At 42.1% G+C, this 16,734-nt stretch overlaps 1 protein-coding gene across 1 annotated transcript in view; it reads right to left on the reverse strand.

Moving 5' to 3' along the window:
• Positions 1-16,734, reverse strand: part of tgfbr2b (transforming growth factor beta receptor 2b) — a 57,135-nt gene that overhangs the window by 16,180 nt on the left and 24,221 nt on the right. Inside the window, exons 4-7 of the mRNA XM_031322834.2 lie at positions 4,153-4,448; positions 3,799-4,047; positions 2,083-2,196; positions 1,544-1,681 (exon numbers count right to left, since the gene is read on the reverse strand). Coding sequence (XP_031178694.1) covers positions 1,544-1,681; positions 2,083-2,196; positions 3,799-4,047; positions 4,153-4,448 — 797 coding nt within the window. The remainder of the gene's footprint in view (positions 1-1,543; positions 1,682-2,082; positions 2,197-3,798; positions 4,048-4,152; positions 4,449-16,734) is intronic.

Raw genomic sequence — 16,734 nt, forward strand, 5'->3', positions numbered from 1 at the left:
TGTCACAACAGAACATCAAAATATATTAAAGTTCTGATAAATAAAATGTATAAAAATACAAACTTAAGATATGAAACTTAGAGGGTTAAACACGAGTGTTGCCAACAGGGAGGTTGTAGAGCGCCCTCTGGTGGACAAACTATGCAACGCCAACACTCAGAACATGGTTGAAGGGTGTTTCGTCCGTTTTTATTTTACTTTTTAAATATTCATTTATCGGCCATTATAAATGCCGATACCGATAGTTTGGAAAATGCCTAATATCGGCTGATAATATCGACCCGCCGATATATTGGTCGGGCTCTACCTACTATTTTCTGTTCCCTTGTCCCCCTGTACTTGTGTAAAGCGTCTGTGGATTTCATGAAATGCGCTATATTAATCTAAGTTATTATTACATTGGTTGCTTCAACAAACTCTTAATGCTTTGGCTCATGACCCAGTGACAGTGATAACGTTACCCGGTTTAGCTCACGAGACATCCAAAGTAGGCTAAGTTACTGTATGCAACACTTGAAATGCAACGATGCATCTGTAACGTATTCTCTTATTGTAAATGAATGATTTTCTGTCCGAGGAAAACATTCATCGTGAGTATATGACCTCCCGGTAGCGCTAACTCAGTAATCTACAGTGGGCAATACAGCACCGTAAATAAAAGAGCTTTACGACAGCAGGTGTGGTAAAAACACCCTTTTGTCCAAAGCGGCAGCTAGAATCAACACAAACTGAATGTTACATACAGCCACTTTAAAGTGCTCATATTATGCTTTTTGGCTTTTTCCCTTTCCTTTATTGTGTTATATATCTTTTCTGTGTATGTTATAGGTTTGCAAAGTAAAAAAGCCCAAAGTCCACCCCAAAGGGACTTACCATCTCCAACAGAAAACACTGTTCACAAACTGCTCCAAACAGCTCTATTGTAGTCCAGCCTTTCATTCCGTGACAAACATGCGTCACTTTGTAACACACGTTACACCTAGCTGCTAGCCTGGCACGCCCTCATACTCTGCTTCTGACTGGCTAGTAGTCCTTACCTAGCTACTGCGCATGTGCGACTCCCAACAAAGACTGAACAGAAGTGCGATGCCTCACTCTGTAGCTAAAACAGAGAGCTCAACACACAGGGTGAAAAGAGGAGCTACAGCAATGTGCAGTGCAACAAAAATATGGTGTTTTTTTAAATTAAACCACATAAACCTATTCTGGTACAACCTCTAAATACAATTATGAACCTGAAGATGAGCGTAATATGAGCACTTTAAGTAGTATTTCAAATGTACGACTTAAATATTTTTTACAGGGTAGTACAAGTAGTCTTAGATCATAAATGATTACTGTGGACAAGTTGCAGTAGATAGTCTGGTACTCTTTAGGTCGTTTGCTGCCATTCCGATCTAGAAGACTGCAGGTTGAAGTTGAAATACAAAAGAGCAAATGTGCTCTTTCAACTCAGTCTCTGGATAAAATAATCTATGAAAAGGAAGACTATTAACTGACATAATAAATAAGAAAAGTAATTAAAAAAGACTTTTAATCTGACCTGTCCACTGTTGGCCAGGTCATCCACAGACAGAGTGCTGTCTAAACGGAGTCCTAGGCCAAAGTCACAGAGGCACAGCGTCAGGTCGTTCTTCACCAGGATGTTGGAGCTCTTCAGGTCTCGATGGACTATGGGCACCTTTAGGCACAATACAAGTATGGGGGTCAAAAGAACTAATTACATTTTAAAAAGAACACATAAATAAAGAAATGGCATTAAGGCTTTAGACTTTTTGTCCTAACTAAAAATTAAACATAAAATAAATACTGTTTATATCATGGTCTGAGTGAACACTCAATTCTGATTGGCTGCAGGGTGTCCACTGAAAAGTGATATAGGACACCTAATAAGTAGTTCCAATAAAACTGACTGTTTACCATTCCAAATGAATGCACTAAAAATCTGAAAAAAAATCTGAATCTTATTTCCAACACGGAGTGTAGTCCTTCAGTTCCTCGTCCTCTGAACTGGACAACATCAACCCTTCCATAGATGTGATGCTTTGTCTGCTATGTTGTCACATATTCACACAGTCCTACCTTAAGGCGTCCACAGAGGAGGCGGTCACTGTGGAGGTGGGCGACACCCCGGGCCAGAGACATGCTCATCACCTGCAGCTCCTCCCAGCTGATCACATGATGCGTCAGGTGCTCCTGGAGGGCCAAGGGATGATGGGATTGGTCAAATTGCAAATTTAAAACAGGTTAATAAAAAAACTTATCAACTATCAACTGTGGTGGAATGTAACTAAGTTAATTTACTCAAATACTGTACTTTAGTACAAATTTGAGGTACTTTTCATCTGCTTGTACTCCACTACATCTCAGGAAATATTTTACTATTGTACTCCAGATTTGCTGCTTTTCTTTTGATAATGTTAATGTATTAGTAATAATGTTACTAATGTTAATGTTTTGTAATAATTAGTGCTGTCAAATGATTAAAATATTTAATCGCGATTAATCGCATTCATGTCATAGTTAACTCGCAATTAATCGCACATTTTTATCTATTCTAAATGTCCCTAGATTTCTTTTTGTCCAATTATTTTTTCTCATTTTAATGCTCTTATCAACATGGAAAAGTGGATCGGCTTGCTCTGTGCTTTTGTCGCCTGGCTTTGACGAGGGGGGGGGGGAGAATTGGCATCAGCTGTATGCTTGGCCATCAAGTGGTATTTCAGACTGGACGTGCTGCGATGATAGCTCAGTTCACAACGACCAACACACAGATCACTTTGGTCTTGTCAATGGAACCATTTGACAACTTTTTAAAAGTAAACTTTCCATTCAGAATCTTATTGACGTCCATTTCGGCGTCTCGCGCTCGCCATCCACTCAAAACGTAACGTTAGCCTACTACTCTTTGGCCGGCTCGCAAGCCCAAACAAGTGTGTGCGGCGTGCCTTTTGTTTAGTTTCCGGTCTAGCTAGATCCGGTGTGGTGTTGTAGTTTTTCTAACGTTACTAGTTGTTGCAACAGCATGTGAAAAAAACTACAAAGTTTGCTATGCCAAAAAGAACGTTAATCTCGCGATAAAAAAATTGACGCCGTTAAAATGAGTTATAATGCGTTAATAACGCGTTTAACTTATTTTATCTGAGTTTTCTGTTGTACGACTAAAACTACTTTTGAACGTACACGTTCCATCAAAACAAGTTCCTTCCAGAGGCTATTTAGCAGAGGCACCGTTGCTCCGTCCGGCGCTTAGCGCCGCCCAACATGACTGTGATTGGTTTAAAGAAATGCCAATAAACCAGAGCACGTTTTTCTCCCATTCTGGAATGCTGTGTGGACTAGCCAGACCTTCCCCCGTGGCGCTGTGGAGGAAGGTCTGACACGCAAGATTAATGTATTGGTAATGATGTAGAGGTTTGGACTGTTGGTTGGACAAAAACATTGTGAAAGGTGTCACCTTTGGCTCTGGGTAATTGTTAAGCCATTTATTTTCTCTATTTTTACAAGCCAAATAATCAATTGATTAATGGAGAAAATAACTTGCAGATGAATCCATAAAAAAAATTAATTTTGTTCAAAATCCTGCATTTACATTAATGCATGAGAAATAATGATTTAATGATATAATAGTATAGCAGTCACATGGGACATTTATCTTATTATATTTTTACCTAAGTAAATGTCAATACAGGACTTTTTCTTGTAATGGAATAATTTCAAAGTGTCTTTACTTCAGTCAAGGGTCTGAATATGTCCACCACAGCAATTCACAACATGGAGTAATAATGGCCATCTCACCTGTAGATTTCCTCTGTGGTGGTAGGCTGTGATGAGCCAGTACTGTTTCTCTATCTTCCTCTCCTCAGCTGTCAGGAAGTGGAGGACGTTCTCATGTCGGAGATCTGTGTTGGAGAAGATGTCCTTCTCATTCTTCCAGGAGGCGTACTCCTCATACGGGAATATCTTCACAGCTACTGTTTCAAACTGATCTGAGGTGGTCTGCTTCAGCTTAGCCTTGTATACCTGGGCAAATCGACCCTTTCCCACCTGAGATGGGATCAAAAAGGTATGATATTAGTAAGAATTGAAGTCAGGGTGGCTTAGAGAAGAATTGCTCCACAAAACAACTCGGAAATACCACTAGGTCTGTACCAGCAGATCCAGCTCTATAGGCAGGGGCTCAGTGTTGTGGTTCAGGTTGTTGGCATGCGTCGAGCTGCTGTCTGACCTATCGTCATCCATCATGATGGCACAGGCATCACTGCAGTCCAGCCCACCAGCTTTCGGCTTGCGCTTCTTTTTGCTGCTCTCCCATTCTTGGTTCAGGCGTCGTCGGTAGGCTCGGTACCAGAAGAACATTCCCCCAACCACAATGCCCATCACCAGCAGGGGAAGCAGGCTCACTAGAATCACCGACACCAAGGGATCATCCGGAGTTGGATCCACAACTGGAAAAGCAGACAGAAAATGAGATGAATATAAAATGTGGAGAGTATATGGCGTGAGACCAAGAGTCTCATCAGGGACAAAAAACGCTGAAAAGAAATCAAATGAGACAATTGATGTTGGATTACATACAAGATTTAGACTATGGAATACACTATGCACAATCAGCGAAATATGGAGGGTAAACCCAACAGTATTTATGACATACCCAGATTTTATTTAGCTACAAGCAGGTTATAGAATTCAACCATCGCAGAGCTAAACTGCTTGTGACATTATGATTGAGTCAGCCATGAAGATTTGTAATGTAGCATGTGCAGATTGTGGTGAACACTGCAAACATGAGTCAGGATTTTGCTGTCATCCCATTTTTTTTGGGTGGTAGTGTGTGCAGGGTTGGCCCTACCTATCTGAAACTAAGATGGGCATTTTGTAACAGCCAACATGGGGATAACACTGTTAAAGAACAAGAGTAGGATAGTGGTCATTTTGGGACTGTTAAAAGTTAATGCAAACTCCGCTTTGACAATCTAGCCTTCCATTGAAGCGAACTGATTAGTAGCTTAGCAGTAGCTTCGCTTAGGTTGGTTAGGGTTAACCAGAGAATTTACAAGTTGGTCGAAATCTATGTTTCAAAGTTTAACTGCTTAGGAAAGGAGCGGCAGGTGCTTACAGCAATTGTGTGTGAATTTAAACTTTCATCACAACAACTCTGTTCCTATAACATGGCTATTAAAACTGTAGCACACATTAGCCAAATTCAGTGTACAATCCTTCAGATTTCGGTCCTGGTTGATTTGATGACACCTGACACCTACTGGTGGACAGCAGGTTTGGCAAACACTTCTTATGCTGCACACGGTGCAAGCAGTTTTCCACACAACAGCAGGGCACATTGAGAGGACTGGGCTACCTTGTTGAGAAGTTGGAGGTGTGCAGCCTGTCACATGCAGCTCTTCATCTAACAGCACACTGTTGTTGCTTCTTCTTGTTCCATTCCTCCCTGAAATATTTAAAACTGATCAGCTGTCAAACAATGCAGAAAATGAGCGTGTCATGTTTAATATATTTTACAGTTCTGATGAACGATCATGATCAGCGCTAACCTCGGCGACAAATACGTTGCGTTTGCGGTGACTGCTTCACAACTCTATTTTTAGATTCCCTTTATGCCATGCTGTATCTAGCACCCACAAAACATCCTCTTCCTCTTCAGAAACCCACCATTTCCACAGAAAACTAACTAAAAGCGAAGGTGGTGGTGTAAAGGCAGGTATTTGGAGAACAACTAATTTGTAGGTTTGGCGTGCTGCATGCAGTAGCAGCAGCAGCAGCAGCAGCAAGCACACTGCAATTCCCTGCCACTATTTATACAGTGTGTGTATCTTTAGGTTTGTGATCTCAGCAGGGAGCTGACTTTGTCCTCTGGTAATGGGACTACAGTGTGAGTAGCCTTTACAGCTTCATGAGCTACAGCATTAACTACTTCCTTTGACTCTGACTGCCAGCTCGGACAAAACGGCAGCCAACCACCAGAGCTCTAGCGGCGGGGAGAAAACAGTGGAGAGCCTGTTTGCCTCGGCTTGGCCTGGCCAGCCTCCTCTGCTCTAGCTGGGCACCTTTTCAAAGAGTGTCTCACTCAGTCACATAGGCTGGCTGGAAGAGCTCAGACCAAGGACTGACCCTTGAAGAAGTCGCAACCACCATGCATCTATTTTGCATTCAGGACCCTTTGGCGTTACTTTCTGCTCAGGGAGTCCCGTGAATTCAAACAAAAATTAACGTTACTTGGTTAGGTTTAGGCAACAAAACTACTTAGGTTTAGTAAAAGATTGTGGTTTGGGTTAAACAATTTCCATTTGTGGTGTTAGTTAAGAAAGTTACCTAAGGAACGTTATGTTAGAAACTCAACTTATGTAACTACGTAACTCCAAAAAAAGTTTCAAACGGGACACAAACACTGATTTTCCAGGTAAAAGTCCTGTGTTTGTTTGACCGATCCACCGCCCCAACCTTCTGTCCTGATGAGGACTTTTACTTTTTATACTACTCACTACCATTCTTCACACCAAGTCATTTTACAGCACCGCAGTCAAGCAGTTGCTCTAAGCTTTGAATATTGACGTGGATGGGTGATCCAACTTACCTATGGATGATAACAGCCTACTGAGTAGTATGGCCATATTGCCTCATATTAACGGTAGTGATACAACACCCATTCAATGGGCTGATAACATTCAAAGCGGGAGGATTCATCTTTTTCCTATTTTCCACTCCAAATATTTCATATTTTCCTTACCACATTTACCATTTACCTAATGGTTATTTGATAATGACATGAGCATGTTCATGCATGTCCAGTCCAGTGTTGTGCATACTGCTGTAGTGTCAATGTATTGTAAAAGTAGCTACAGCATTTCAGCTGGAAAGCTAATGCTACTTGGAAGTATTTAATTGGGTGACTCTCAATTGACATTATGAGAAAGGAGACACTAAATCACACACGTGTTCCTTGATAAAGACACATGCACTTGATAATGAAGATAAAGTTATGAAGATATACACAAGGTGTCTTTGGACTTCTAATTAGTGCAGTTAACTTTGCTAGTATTAAAATCCTTGAGCTACTGTTATATGGCTTTATATCATCGCATTATTATCGTCGCAACATTCATATGATTACACTAACTGTAAGTCTGATTGACATAGTTTAACTTCCCTTTGTTTTAAAGAAGTGATTGCCTTTGGATCCATCATGTACTGGGCATTCACACATATATATATATATATATATATATCCTGTAAATGGATGAGTCTGTGTGATCATGCAAGGTAATATTCACAGTGGAATGAATAATATCTTCATATCTTCATCTTGTTTTTGTCTGTCTGTGTGTCTGTGTGTGTGTGTGTGTGTGTGTGTGTGTGTGTGTGTGTGTGTGTGTGTGTGTGTGTGTGTAAAGCAGTATATCTTTCTGAAATAGCTTTGGGCAAAGCCGCGGATGAAATGAATCAAAGCTACCGAACACAGACTTTAAAGTCTGGTAGTAACTACCAGACAGTCAGACACTACTACTTAAATTCCATGTGTCTGTACATGTGTGTATGCTTTAAGTCTTTTAAGATTGCTTGGAGGTTTTTGAGGTTTTAGGTTTATTTCCTTGCTGTATTTCTGCCATGATTAGAGTGCATGAGTGTGTTCATTCGCGCTAGTAACAACCAATCAGACGGTGCCAAGACAAGCTGCTAATCCGACTCATGTTGCCTTTTCCAATCAGTATGCCAGAGTGTTCTCATGCAGTGCTCATGGAGGTTTGACACATCATTCCAACTAATAGAGAGATCCTTGCCTCCAGGATGCAATTACTGTACATGTCTTGTGTGTGTGCGTGTGTGTGCGTGTGTGTGTGTGTGTGTGTGTGTGTGTGTGTGTGTGTGTGTGTGTGTGTGTGTTTCAGGATGTGTATGCTGGGATTTAAAACGCTGCCATCTCTGACTCACACTCTTATGTCTAACCATCAGGGGACCATTGCTAATTACTTGGATCCTTACACTGTTTGGTGAATAACAAAGTTGTGAGTTGGATATTAAAAAGGAACAGTTTTCCTTGGAAAATGACAGAGCCAGACATGATTTCATGTTGGAAACAGGTGATGGGTGACTAGATGGAAGCAATTTTAAACACTGAGGAGGTTGAAGCACACTTCACTGTGCCAGTTTGTATTCTGCGCCAGAAAAACAATTGTAATGATGATTTAAATAGCATTATTCATGTTGACTGGATCAAACATTCTCATTTAACCAGTGCTTAATTTGTAAAGTGGGAGTTCCCGGAGCGCAGAGTGGGGGTGGATCCGGCGACTCAAAACGGGGGTTGGAGGTAACGGAACAAAAACAAATGTACACTGCCTACGTAGCTTCTCTGACAAAAAAAGCCTAAACAACGCTGTGTGTACATCAGGACAATGTTTATTTTAATTTCAGAACATGCACTGCATAGGTACGAAATGTAATGTCTCCACATTCTTGATCGGCGGAAACAATTTTTGTTTGTTTGGGATCCGACTGGCCAGCGTATTTGAAAAAGTTAAGCAAACTTTGTTGTCTTTTTGACATTTTTCCCCTGAGTGAAACGAGGCTAACAGCAATATCAACCAGCACAAGCTCATGTGTCACTTGAAGTGCCGATCCCCCCTCCCTCAAACCGCATCGAAAATGCAAAAACGAGATTTTTGTGGAACTTTAATGGGGAATAAAGACTAACAAGACAGATAACAACATTGAACACTACACAAACAGTCACTTATTTTTTTTATTTAGGCGATTAATTTGTCATAGTGACACAGGAGGTGCCGGATCCAATTCAATCAGGAGAGACTTCGTTGCAGATATGCAAACATTTATTACTAACAATTAACCAAACAAGTACAAACAATTATTTGGAGATTAGACTCCATTGTAAAGGGGATCTATACAAATAATGTTTAGGAAAACCAAACACATCCCCCAAAACTTGAAAAGAATTTAAGTGATTAAATGACATGAATATAGCCTACATCCCTTACAGCCGCCACAATCTGTATGGTAATACAAACATGAATGTGTTAAATAATCAGTGAATAATCAGTGTAACAAAGACATTCAGCATTGACATTGAACAAACCCCAAAAGACATGAGAAGAATACGACGTTGCAAAAGAAAACCTCGGCGATTCAGGCCGGAACAAAACAAAATCTCGGCAATTCAGGCTGGAAACAAACAAAACTCGGCAATTCAGGCCGGAACAAAACAAAATCTCTGCAATTCAGGCCGGAAACAAACAAATCTCGGCAATTCAGGCCGGAACAAACAAAACTCGGCAATTCAGGCCGGTACAAAACAAAAGCTCTGCAATTCAGGCCGGAAACAAACAAAACTCGGTGATTCAGGCCGGAACAAACAAAATATCAGCAATTCAGCTGAACATGCACTCTGCAATCCAGGCAGGAACACCACAGACCTCTGCAGTTACAACGGCACCTGTAACTACAAAACAACCACATATCAGCAATTCAGGCCGGAACAAACAAAACTTCTGCAGATCTAAAACAAAAAATACATATCAGCAATTCAGGCTGAACACAAAATCTCAGCAATCCAGGCAGGAACAACCACAGACCTCTGCAGTTACAAAGGCACCTGTAATTATAAGGGCAATACACATCAGCAATTCAGGCTGAACATAACACAAAACATTGGGAATTCAGGCAGGAACAAACACAGAACCTGTAGTTACGATAGATGCAAAATAAAATCTAAATTGATGAAAACAGTTATAACAATACATCAGTACCATTGAGAACACCACCCATCCATTAATTCAATTTTAATTCAATTCAATTCAATTTTATTTATAGTATCAAATCATAACAAGAGATATCTCGAGACACTTTACAGATAGAGTAGGTCTAGACCAAACTCTGTACTTTACGAAGCCCCAACTATTACAGTGGTTGCCTCAAGAGCAAGCATTAGCAGTAGCTATTGCGACAGTGGCAAGGAAAAACTCCCTTTTTTTGTTAGGAAGAAACCTCGGACAGACCCAGACTCTTGGTAGGCGGTGTCTGACGGCACCAGTTGGGGGAGTGGTGAATGGTGGCAATAATAGTCATAATAAAGATAGTGAAGCAGTGATCACAATGGTAGTCATAGTAGTTCATGTCATAGTAGGGCACAGCAGGGCGTTACGGGGTGTAGTGTGGCACAGCAGCCTGGGTGGACGCGGTTGGACGCGGCAGGACGCAGTCGGACACTGCGGGGAAACGCAGAGCGTAGCAGGGTGTAGTAAGTCCATAGCGTCAGCTGCACCCAGGACCCCGGTGTAGGTGCCACCCAATTCCAAGGCGATGTTCTGGGTGAAGAAGAAGCAAAGGGACTCCGGGAAGAAAACTCCCCAGAGCTAGGTTAGTAACAGGCATTTCTGGGACTAAGATGCACACAAAAGGAGACAAGTGAAAAGAGAGAAGAGGGAGCGGCTCATTGTGTCCTTGGAAGGAGCTTCCCACAGCAGTCTAGAGTTATAATAGCATAACTAAGAGAGGCAGGCTAAAGAGAGGGGCCCTGGACCGGGCTCGTACTCTCCCCTGCCGGAACGGGCTTGTACTTCCTGCCTCCCTCTACTCTACTCTACTATGCTGCAACTCCTCACTCCCTAACTATAAGCTTTATCAAAGATGATGGTTTTCAGTTTATTCTTAAATGTGGCGACGGTGTCAGCCCCCCGAACCCAAGTTGGGAGCTGGTTCCACAGGAGAGGAGCCTGGTAGCTGAAGGCTCTGGCTCCCATTCTACTTTTAGAGACTCTAGGAACCACAAGTAGCTCTGAGTTCTGGGAGCGCAGTGCTCTAGTGGGACAATAAGGTACTAAAAGCTCTTCTATGTATGATGGTGCTTGACCATTTAGTGCTTTGTAGGTCAGGAGAAGGATTTTAAATTCAATCCTGGATTTTACAGGAAGCCAATGCAGAGAAGCTAATACAGGAGAAATGTGATCTCTTTTGTTAGTTCTTGTCAGAACACGTGCTGCAGCATTCTGGATCAGCTGGAGGGTCTTGAGGGACTTATTTGAGCAGCCTGATAGTAAAGAATTACAGTAGTCCAGCCGGGAAGTTACGAATGCATGGACTAGTTTTTCAGCATCGTTTTGAGACAGGATGTTCCTGATTTTGGCAATGTTACGAAGATGGAAAAAGGCTGTTCTTGAGGTTTGTTTTAAGTGGGCGTTAAAGGATAGATCCTGGTCAAAAATGACTCCTAGATTTCTGACAGTAGTGCTGGAGGCCAGGGCAATACCATCTAGGGTAGCTATATATTTAGATAATGAAGTTCGGTGGTGCTTGGGTCCCAGCACAATAACTTCCGTTTTGTTTGAGTTCAACATCAGAAAATTGTGGGTCATCCAGGATTTTATATCTTTAATGCACGCTTGAAGTTTAGCTAACTGACCGCTTTCGTCTGGCTTAATTGACAGATATAATTGGGTGTCGTCTGCGTAACAGTGAAAGTTAATTGAGTGTTTCCTAATAATATTGCCTAGAGGAAGCATATATAAAGAGAATAGAATTGGTCCAAGCACTGAGCCTTGAGGAACGCCATGGCTAACTTTAGCGTATTTGGATGGTTTATCGTTAATATTAACAAATTGGGATCGCTCAGAAAAATAGGACTTAAACCAGCTTAGTGCGATTCCTTTAATGCCAACTAAATGTTCCAGTCTCTGTAAGAGGATGGTATGGTCAATAGTGTCGAATGCAGCACTAAGATCTAATAAGACAAGTACGGAGACAAGTCCTTTGTCAGCAGTAGTTAGAAGGTCGTTAGTGATTTTCACCAGTGCCGTCTCTGTGCTATGATGCTTTCTAAATCCTGACTGAAAGTCTTCAAATAGACTATTTCTATGCAGAAAGTCACACAATTGATTAGCGACTACCTTCTCAAGGATTTTGGAGAGAAACGGGAGGTTAGATATAGGTCTATAGTTGGCTAAGACCTCAGGGTCGAGGGTGGGTTTTTTCAGAATAGGTTTTATCACAGCTACTTTAAAAGACTGCGGTACGTGACCCGTTAATAAGGACATATTGATCGTATCTAGTAATGTGGTGTTGACCACGGGTAGTGCTTCTTTAAGTAGCTTCGTTGGAATGGGGTCTAAGAGACAGGTAGTTGGCTTAGCTGAAGAGACCCTTAACATTAATTGTTGGAGGTCTAAAGGATAAAAGCCGTCTAAATAAGTATCAGGTCTTATCGTTCTCTCTAGCCCTCCTGCGCCCAATGGTGAGTCGTTGGAAGCTGTGGGCAGAAGGTGATGAATTTTTTCTCTAATTGTTATAATTTTATCATTAAAAAAGGTCATGAAGTCATCACTGCTCAGAGCTATAGGAATAGATGGCTCAATAGAGCTGTGACTATCTGTCAGCCTGGCTACAGTGCTGAAAAGAAACCTTGGGTTGTTCTTATTTTCTTCTATTAGTATTGAGTAATAGTCTGATCTGGCATTTCTGAGGGCCCTCCTATAATTTTTTAGACTATCTTGCCAATCCACACGAGATTCTTCCAGTTTGGTGGAACGCCATTTACTTTCAAGTTTTCGTGAGATTTGTTTTAATTTGCGAGTTTGGGAGTTATACCAAGGTGCTAGTTTCCTTTCCTTCATCATCTTCTTTTTGAGAGGAGCAACCGAGTCTAAAGTAGTCCGTAGGCAGGCCGTAGCAGCGTCTACAAAGTTATCAAGTTGGGAGGGACTAGAGTTAACATAACAGTCCTCTGTTATATTAAGGCATGACATTGAGTTAAGTGCTGTTGGAATAGCTTCCTTAAATTTAGCTATAGCACTGTCAGATAAGCATCTAGTGTAGAAACTTTTATTTAATTTTGTATAGTCTGGTAGTAGGAATTCGAAAGTTATTAAAAAATGGTCTGATAATAAAGGATTCTGCGGAAATACTATTAAATCGTCAATTTTGATGCCATATTCTAGCACAAGGTCGAGGGTGTGGTTAAAACAGTGCGTGGCCTCATGCACACTCTGACTGAAACCAATAGAATCTAGCAGTGAATTGAAAGCAGTACTAAGGCTATTGCTCTCAATGTCCACATGGATATTAAAATCACCTACAATAAGTACTTTGTCTGATTGAAGGACTACGCATGATAAAAACTCTGAGAATTCAGATAAAAACTCAGAATATGGACCTGGTGCTCGGTAAACAACAACGAATATAATTGGCTGTACTGTTTTCCATGTTGGGTGTTGAAGATTAAGAACAAGGCTTTCAAACGAGTTATAATTTAGTTTAGGTTTAGGATTAATTAACAGGCTCGAGTCAAATATGGCTGCAACTCCCCCTCCTCGGCCTGAGCCTCGTGGAATTTGGGTATTATTATGACTGGGAGGAGTGGCTTCGTTTAAACTAACATATTCGTCATGGCCCAGCCAGGTTTCGGTGAGGCAGAATAAATCAATGTGGTTATCTGATATCAATTCGTTTACCAATAATGCTTTCGATGACAGAGATCTAATATTTAATAGTCCACATTTGATTTTCCTATTCTGTTCTATCGTTGCAGTGGTTGTTTTAATTCCAATTAGGTTGTTTAGTATAGCACCTCTTTTGTTAGCGTTTGGTTTAAACGGTCTCAGTCGGGGGACAGACACGGTGGTTATGGGATTATGAATGGGTGATTGCTCTGAAGGGAGCACAGAGGGGCGTGTAGCGCTGTATCTCTGATTATTGACTTTGGGAGAGTGTGTCTGGTCAGTGTGCTTGTGGGAGTGTTTACGGGATGTAAACAGTCAATCAGAGGTCTGGGTATGCAGGGCGTGGTGCAAATTTCCACGTAGCATCTGGCTTCCGCGTGTATTGGGATGAATCCCATCCCTGCTGAACAGGGAGCCACGTTCCCAAAACAGATTGAAGTTGTCAATAAAACCTATCCTGTGAATACTGCATGTGAGCTGGAGCCAGGTGTTAAGGGAGAGTAGTCTGCTAAAGAGGCCTGATCCGCGACCTAGAGATGGAAGTGGGCCCGAAATAAAAACCGACTTCCCAGTGCTTTTTAAAGCCTCAATGAGAGTGGTAAAGTCTCGCCTTGTGCGCTCACACTCCTGAATCCGAGTGGACATGTCGTTATGTCCACAATGGACCACGATGCGTTTGATAGAGGTCGGAAATGAGGGTATCAGGTCCATAACTTTAGCCAGGATGTCTGCAACTTTGGCTCCGGGAAAACAGTGTGTGACAGCATTATGAAACCGTAGGTCTCTAGTGATGGAGTCCCCAATAATTACTGTGGTTAGGGGGAAGAGCGGACGAGGAGTGGGGGGGTGTGGATAGCCGGTGACGGGAGCAGAACAGTCAGTGTCGGTTTCAGATGGGCAGGGAAAAGAAGAGGAAGAATGCTTACCGTTCGGTTGTGGAGATTGTTTTTGAGGAACGTTGTCATTTGGCCGATCCAGGCAGTGTAGGCCACCGGACCGTCTGACTACCGCATCCCTCAGAAGCTTTCGCCGCGCGGTAGCAATCGTCTTCCGTGACGACGGCTGGTCAGTCTGCTTTGAAGCGGGGCGAGCCCGGTGAGCCGCACTGGCCACCACCGGCTCCGACTCCGACAAAGCATTGAAGCGGTTGGAGAGGCTGAGGGCAGGAGGCGATGGAGCCCTACCCGAGGCTCTCTTTCGGCCGCAAACCACCTCAGTCCAGGGTGGCTTGACAACCGGTGTCGAGCAGGACGATGGGCGTGGGCAGGCAGCTGGGTCCCATGGCGCGGTATCCTGGAAGGCCGCCGAGAGAGATGAGATCCGGAGCGACTGATTATGAGCCACGTCCAAGCAGGCGGTTAACAAAGCATCTTTGGTTTTTAAGTCCTCGGAAAGCCGACGAACATCTTCCCTGAGGTCAGCAATTTCTTTGTTTGTATTATTGAACAACGAGGAAATCCTGAGGGGGAGTGGGGACTCGCCAGGTGTAGAGGTTGCCATGAAGCTAGCGTTAGTTTAGCCGGTAGGCCTAGTCTTGATAAATTAGCGTGAGGCTAATACTTACTTACACGTAAAAATGTATCTTTGGTTTTAAAAACACTTTATTAGTATAATAAAAACTAGGCGATAGAGCCGACTGTTAGGTAGGAGGTTGAAGGCAGCTGCCGGCTGCCTCGTCCCCGCCGACTGCTGTCGCTTGTGGATGACGTTCGCTTGTGGATGACGTGCATTACACATTACACATTACATATCTCTGGTTATTGATGATGTCTTCTACATCAGAGCAAATATATGAAGAGTACACAGAGGAAGCCCACCGTCCAAGTTGTTGTAGAGAAGTACTGTAGACCCCTCGACTAGCAGCAGTAGTAGCAGCCCCTATTCTAAATGAATGACTCGTAAAACGCTTTGGTGAAATGTTAGCTTTGATAAGGACTAGTTCCAAATGCTGTTTAAACCAACATTTTGACATAGGGAAATCTCCAGGAATACAAATAAGGGTGACAGGGTACTACTCTGTAAGATAGATACTCAATCATATCTTTAAATGGCAAAACTGTGTCAGTGCGGGCAACAATGATTGAACTAGCGCATCCACATTAAGAAGGCTGAACACAAAACCAAACCTCGGCAATTCAGGCCGGAACAAACACAGAACCTCTGCAGACTTTATACTTTAATACTTAAAGTACATTAGAAACGGGTACTGTTACTAAAGGGTTATCATAGTACTTTTACTAAAATAAATATATGCCTGGTTATTTTACTGAGATGCAGTACTACATATACCACTGTTAAGAGATCAATACACCACAACCAGTTATATGCACGCTTACCTGGATTATGCCTAAAAGATCTCTGGGTTGCGAAGACGTCACGAATGTAAGGGGAATAAACAGAGGAAGACCATATGCCGGGTTGTTGCAGGGACGTACATGAAATGCCTTGATTTCCCGCATTAGTAGCTGCCCCTATTCTGAATGAATGACCCGACTAAACTGAGTAAAGAAAACTAAATGATGGCTAAACCGAAATACACCCGGAAAACCTCTAGTATGAGCATAAGCAATGAGTAGTTAATCTTAGATTAAAAGCAATGAAAAGAAGCAGTGTCTGAGACTTAGAAGGTTAGTGTTGTAAGGAGTACAACTTAATGAGGTCAAATGTCATGAGTTAGCTGCGTACAAGGTCAGTGATAACGTCACTTAATGCACTGCATAAATGAAGAGTTACAATAGAGAATTTACCCATCCTGCGAGAAAAACAGGTTAAACATGCTGCAATAAGAAGCTATTTAAACGTGCATAATATGAAGTATAGCTGGCTGTGCTGCAACGATATCGTGTAAAACATGCTCATAATGAGACATAGATATGAGGAGATCTATAGGATGTAGCTATATAAGAATCCCATTGCAAAGGTGAATTCTGTTTAAACATATTGCAGAGATGAACTGTACAACTAGCTGCTAAAATTCAATCAGTAACATAAGACAATAACGACTGCCTTTTGCCCAGTAAGATGGACTACCACCACCATACTTATGATAGGGATTCCCCCAAAACTTAGCTCAGCAAAAGAAAACGAGTGCCACACATGTATTATTAATACAGTGCCTTAATAATACCCAGATACCAACTGACCTAGCGTGGTTAAGACAGAGAAGCCAACCGCACGATGACGATTATGCGAAACAAGTGACTACCAACCACAACAAAAATGTATTGTTCTTGACATGCCCAAAATAATATTTCATAAGTGATAGAAAGTG

The sequence above is a fragment of the Sander lucioperca genome, chromosome 10 (genome assembly GCF_008315115.2).
Source record: "Sander lucioperca isolate FBNREF2018 chromosome 10, SLUC_FBN_1.2, whole genome shotgun sequence".
NCBI classification, from domain to species: domain Eukaryota; kingdom Metazoa; phylum Chordata; class Actinopteri; order Perciformes; family Percidae; genus Sander; species Sander lucioperca.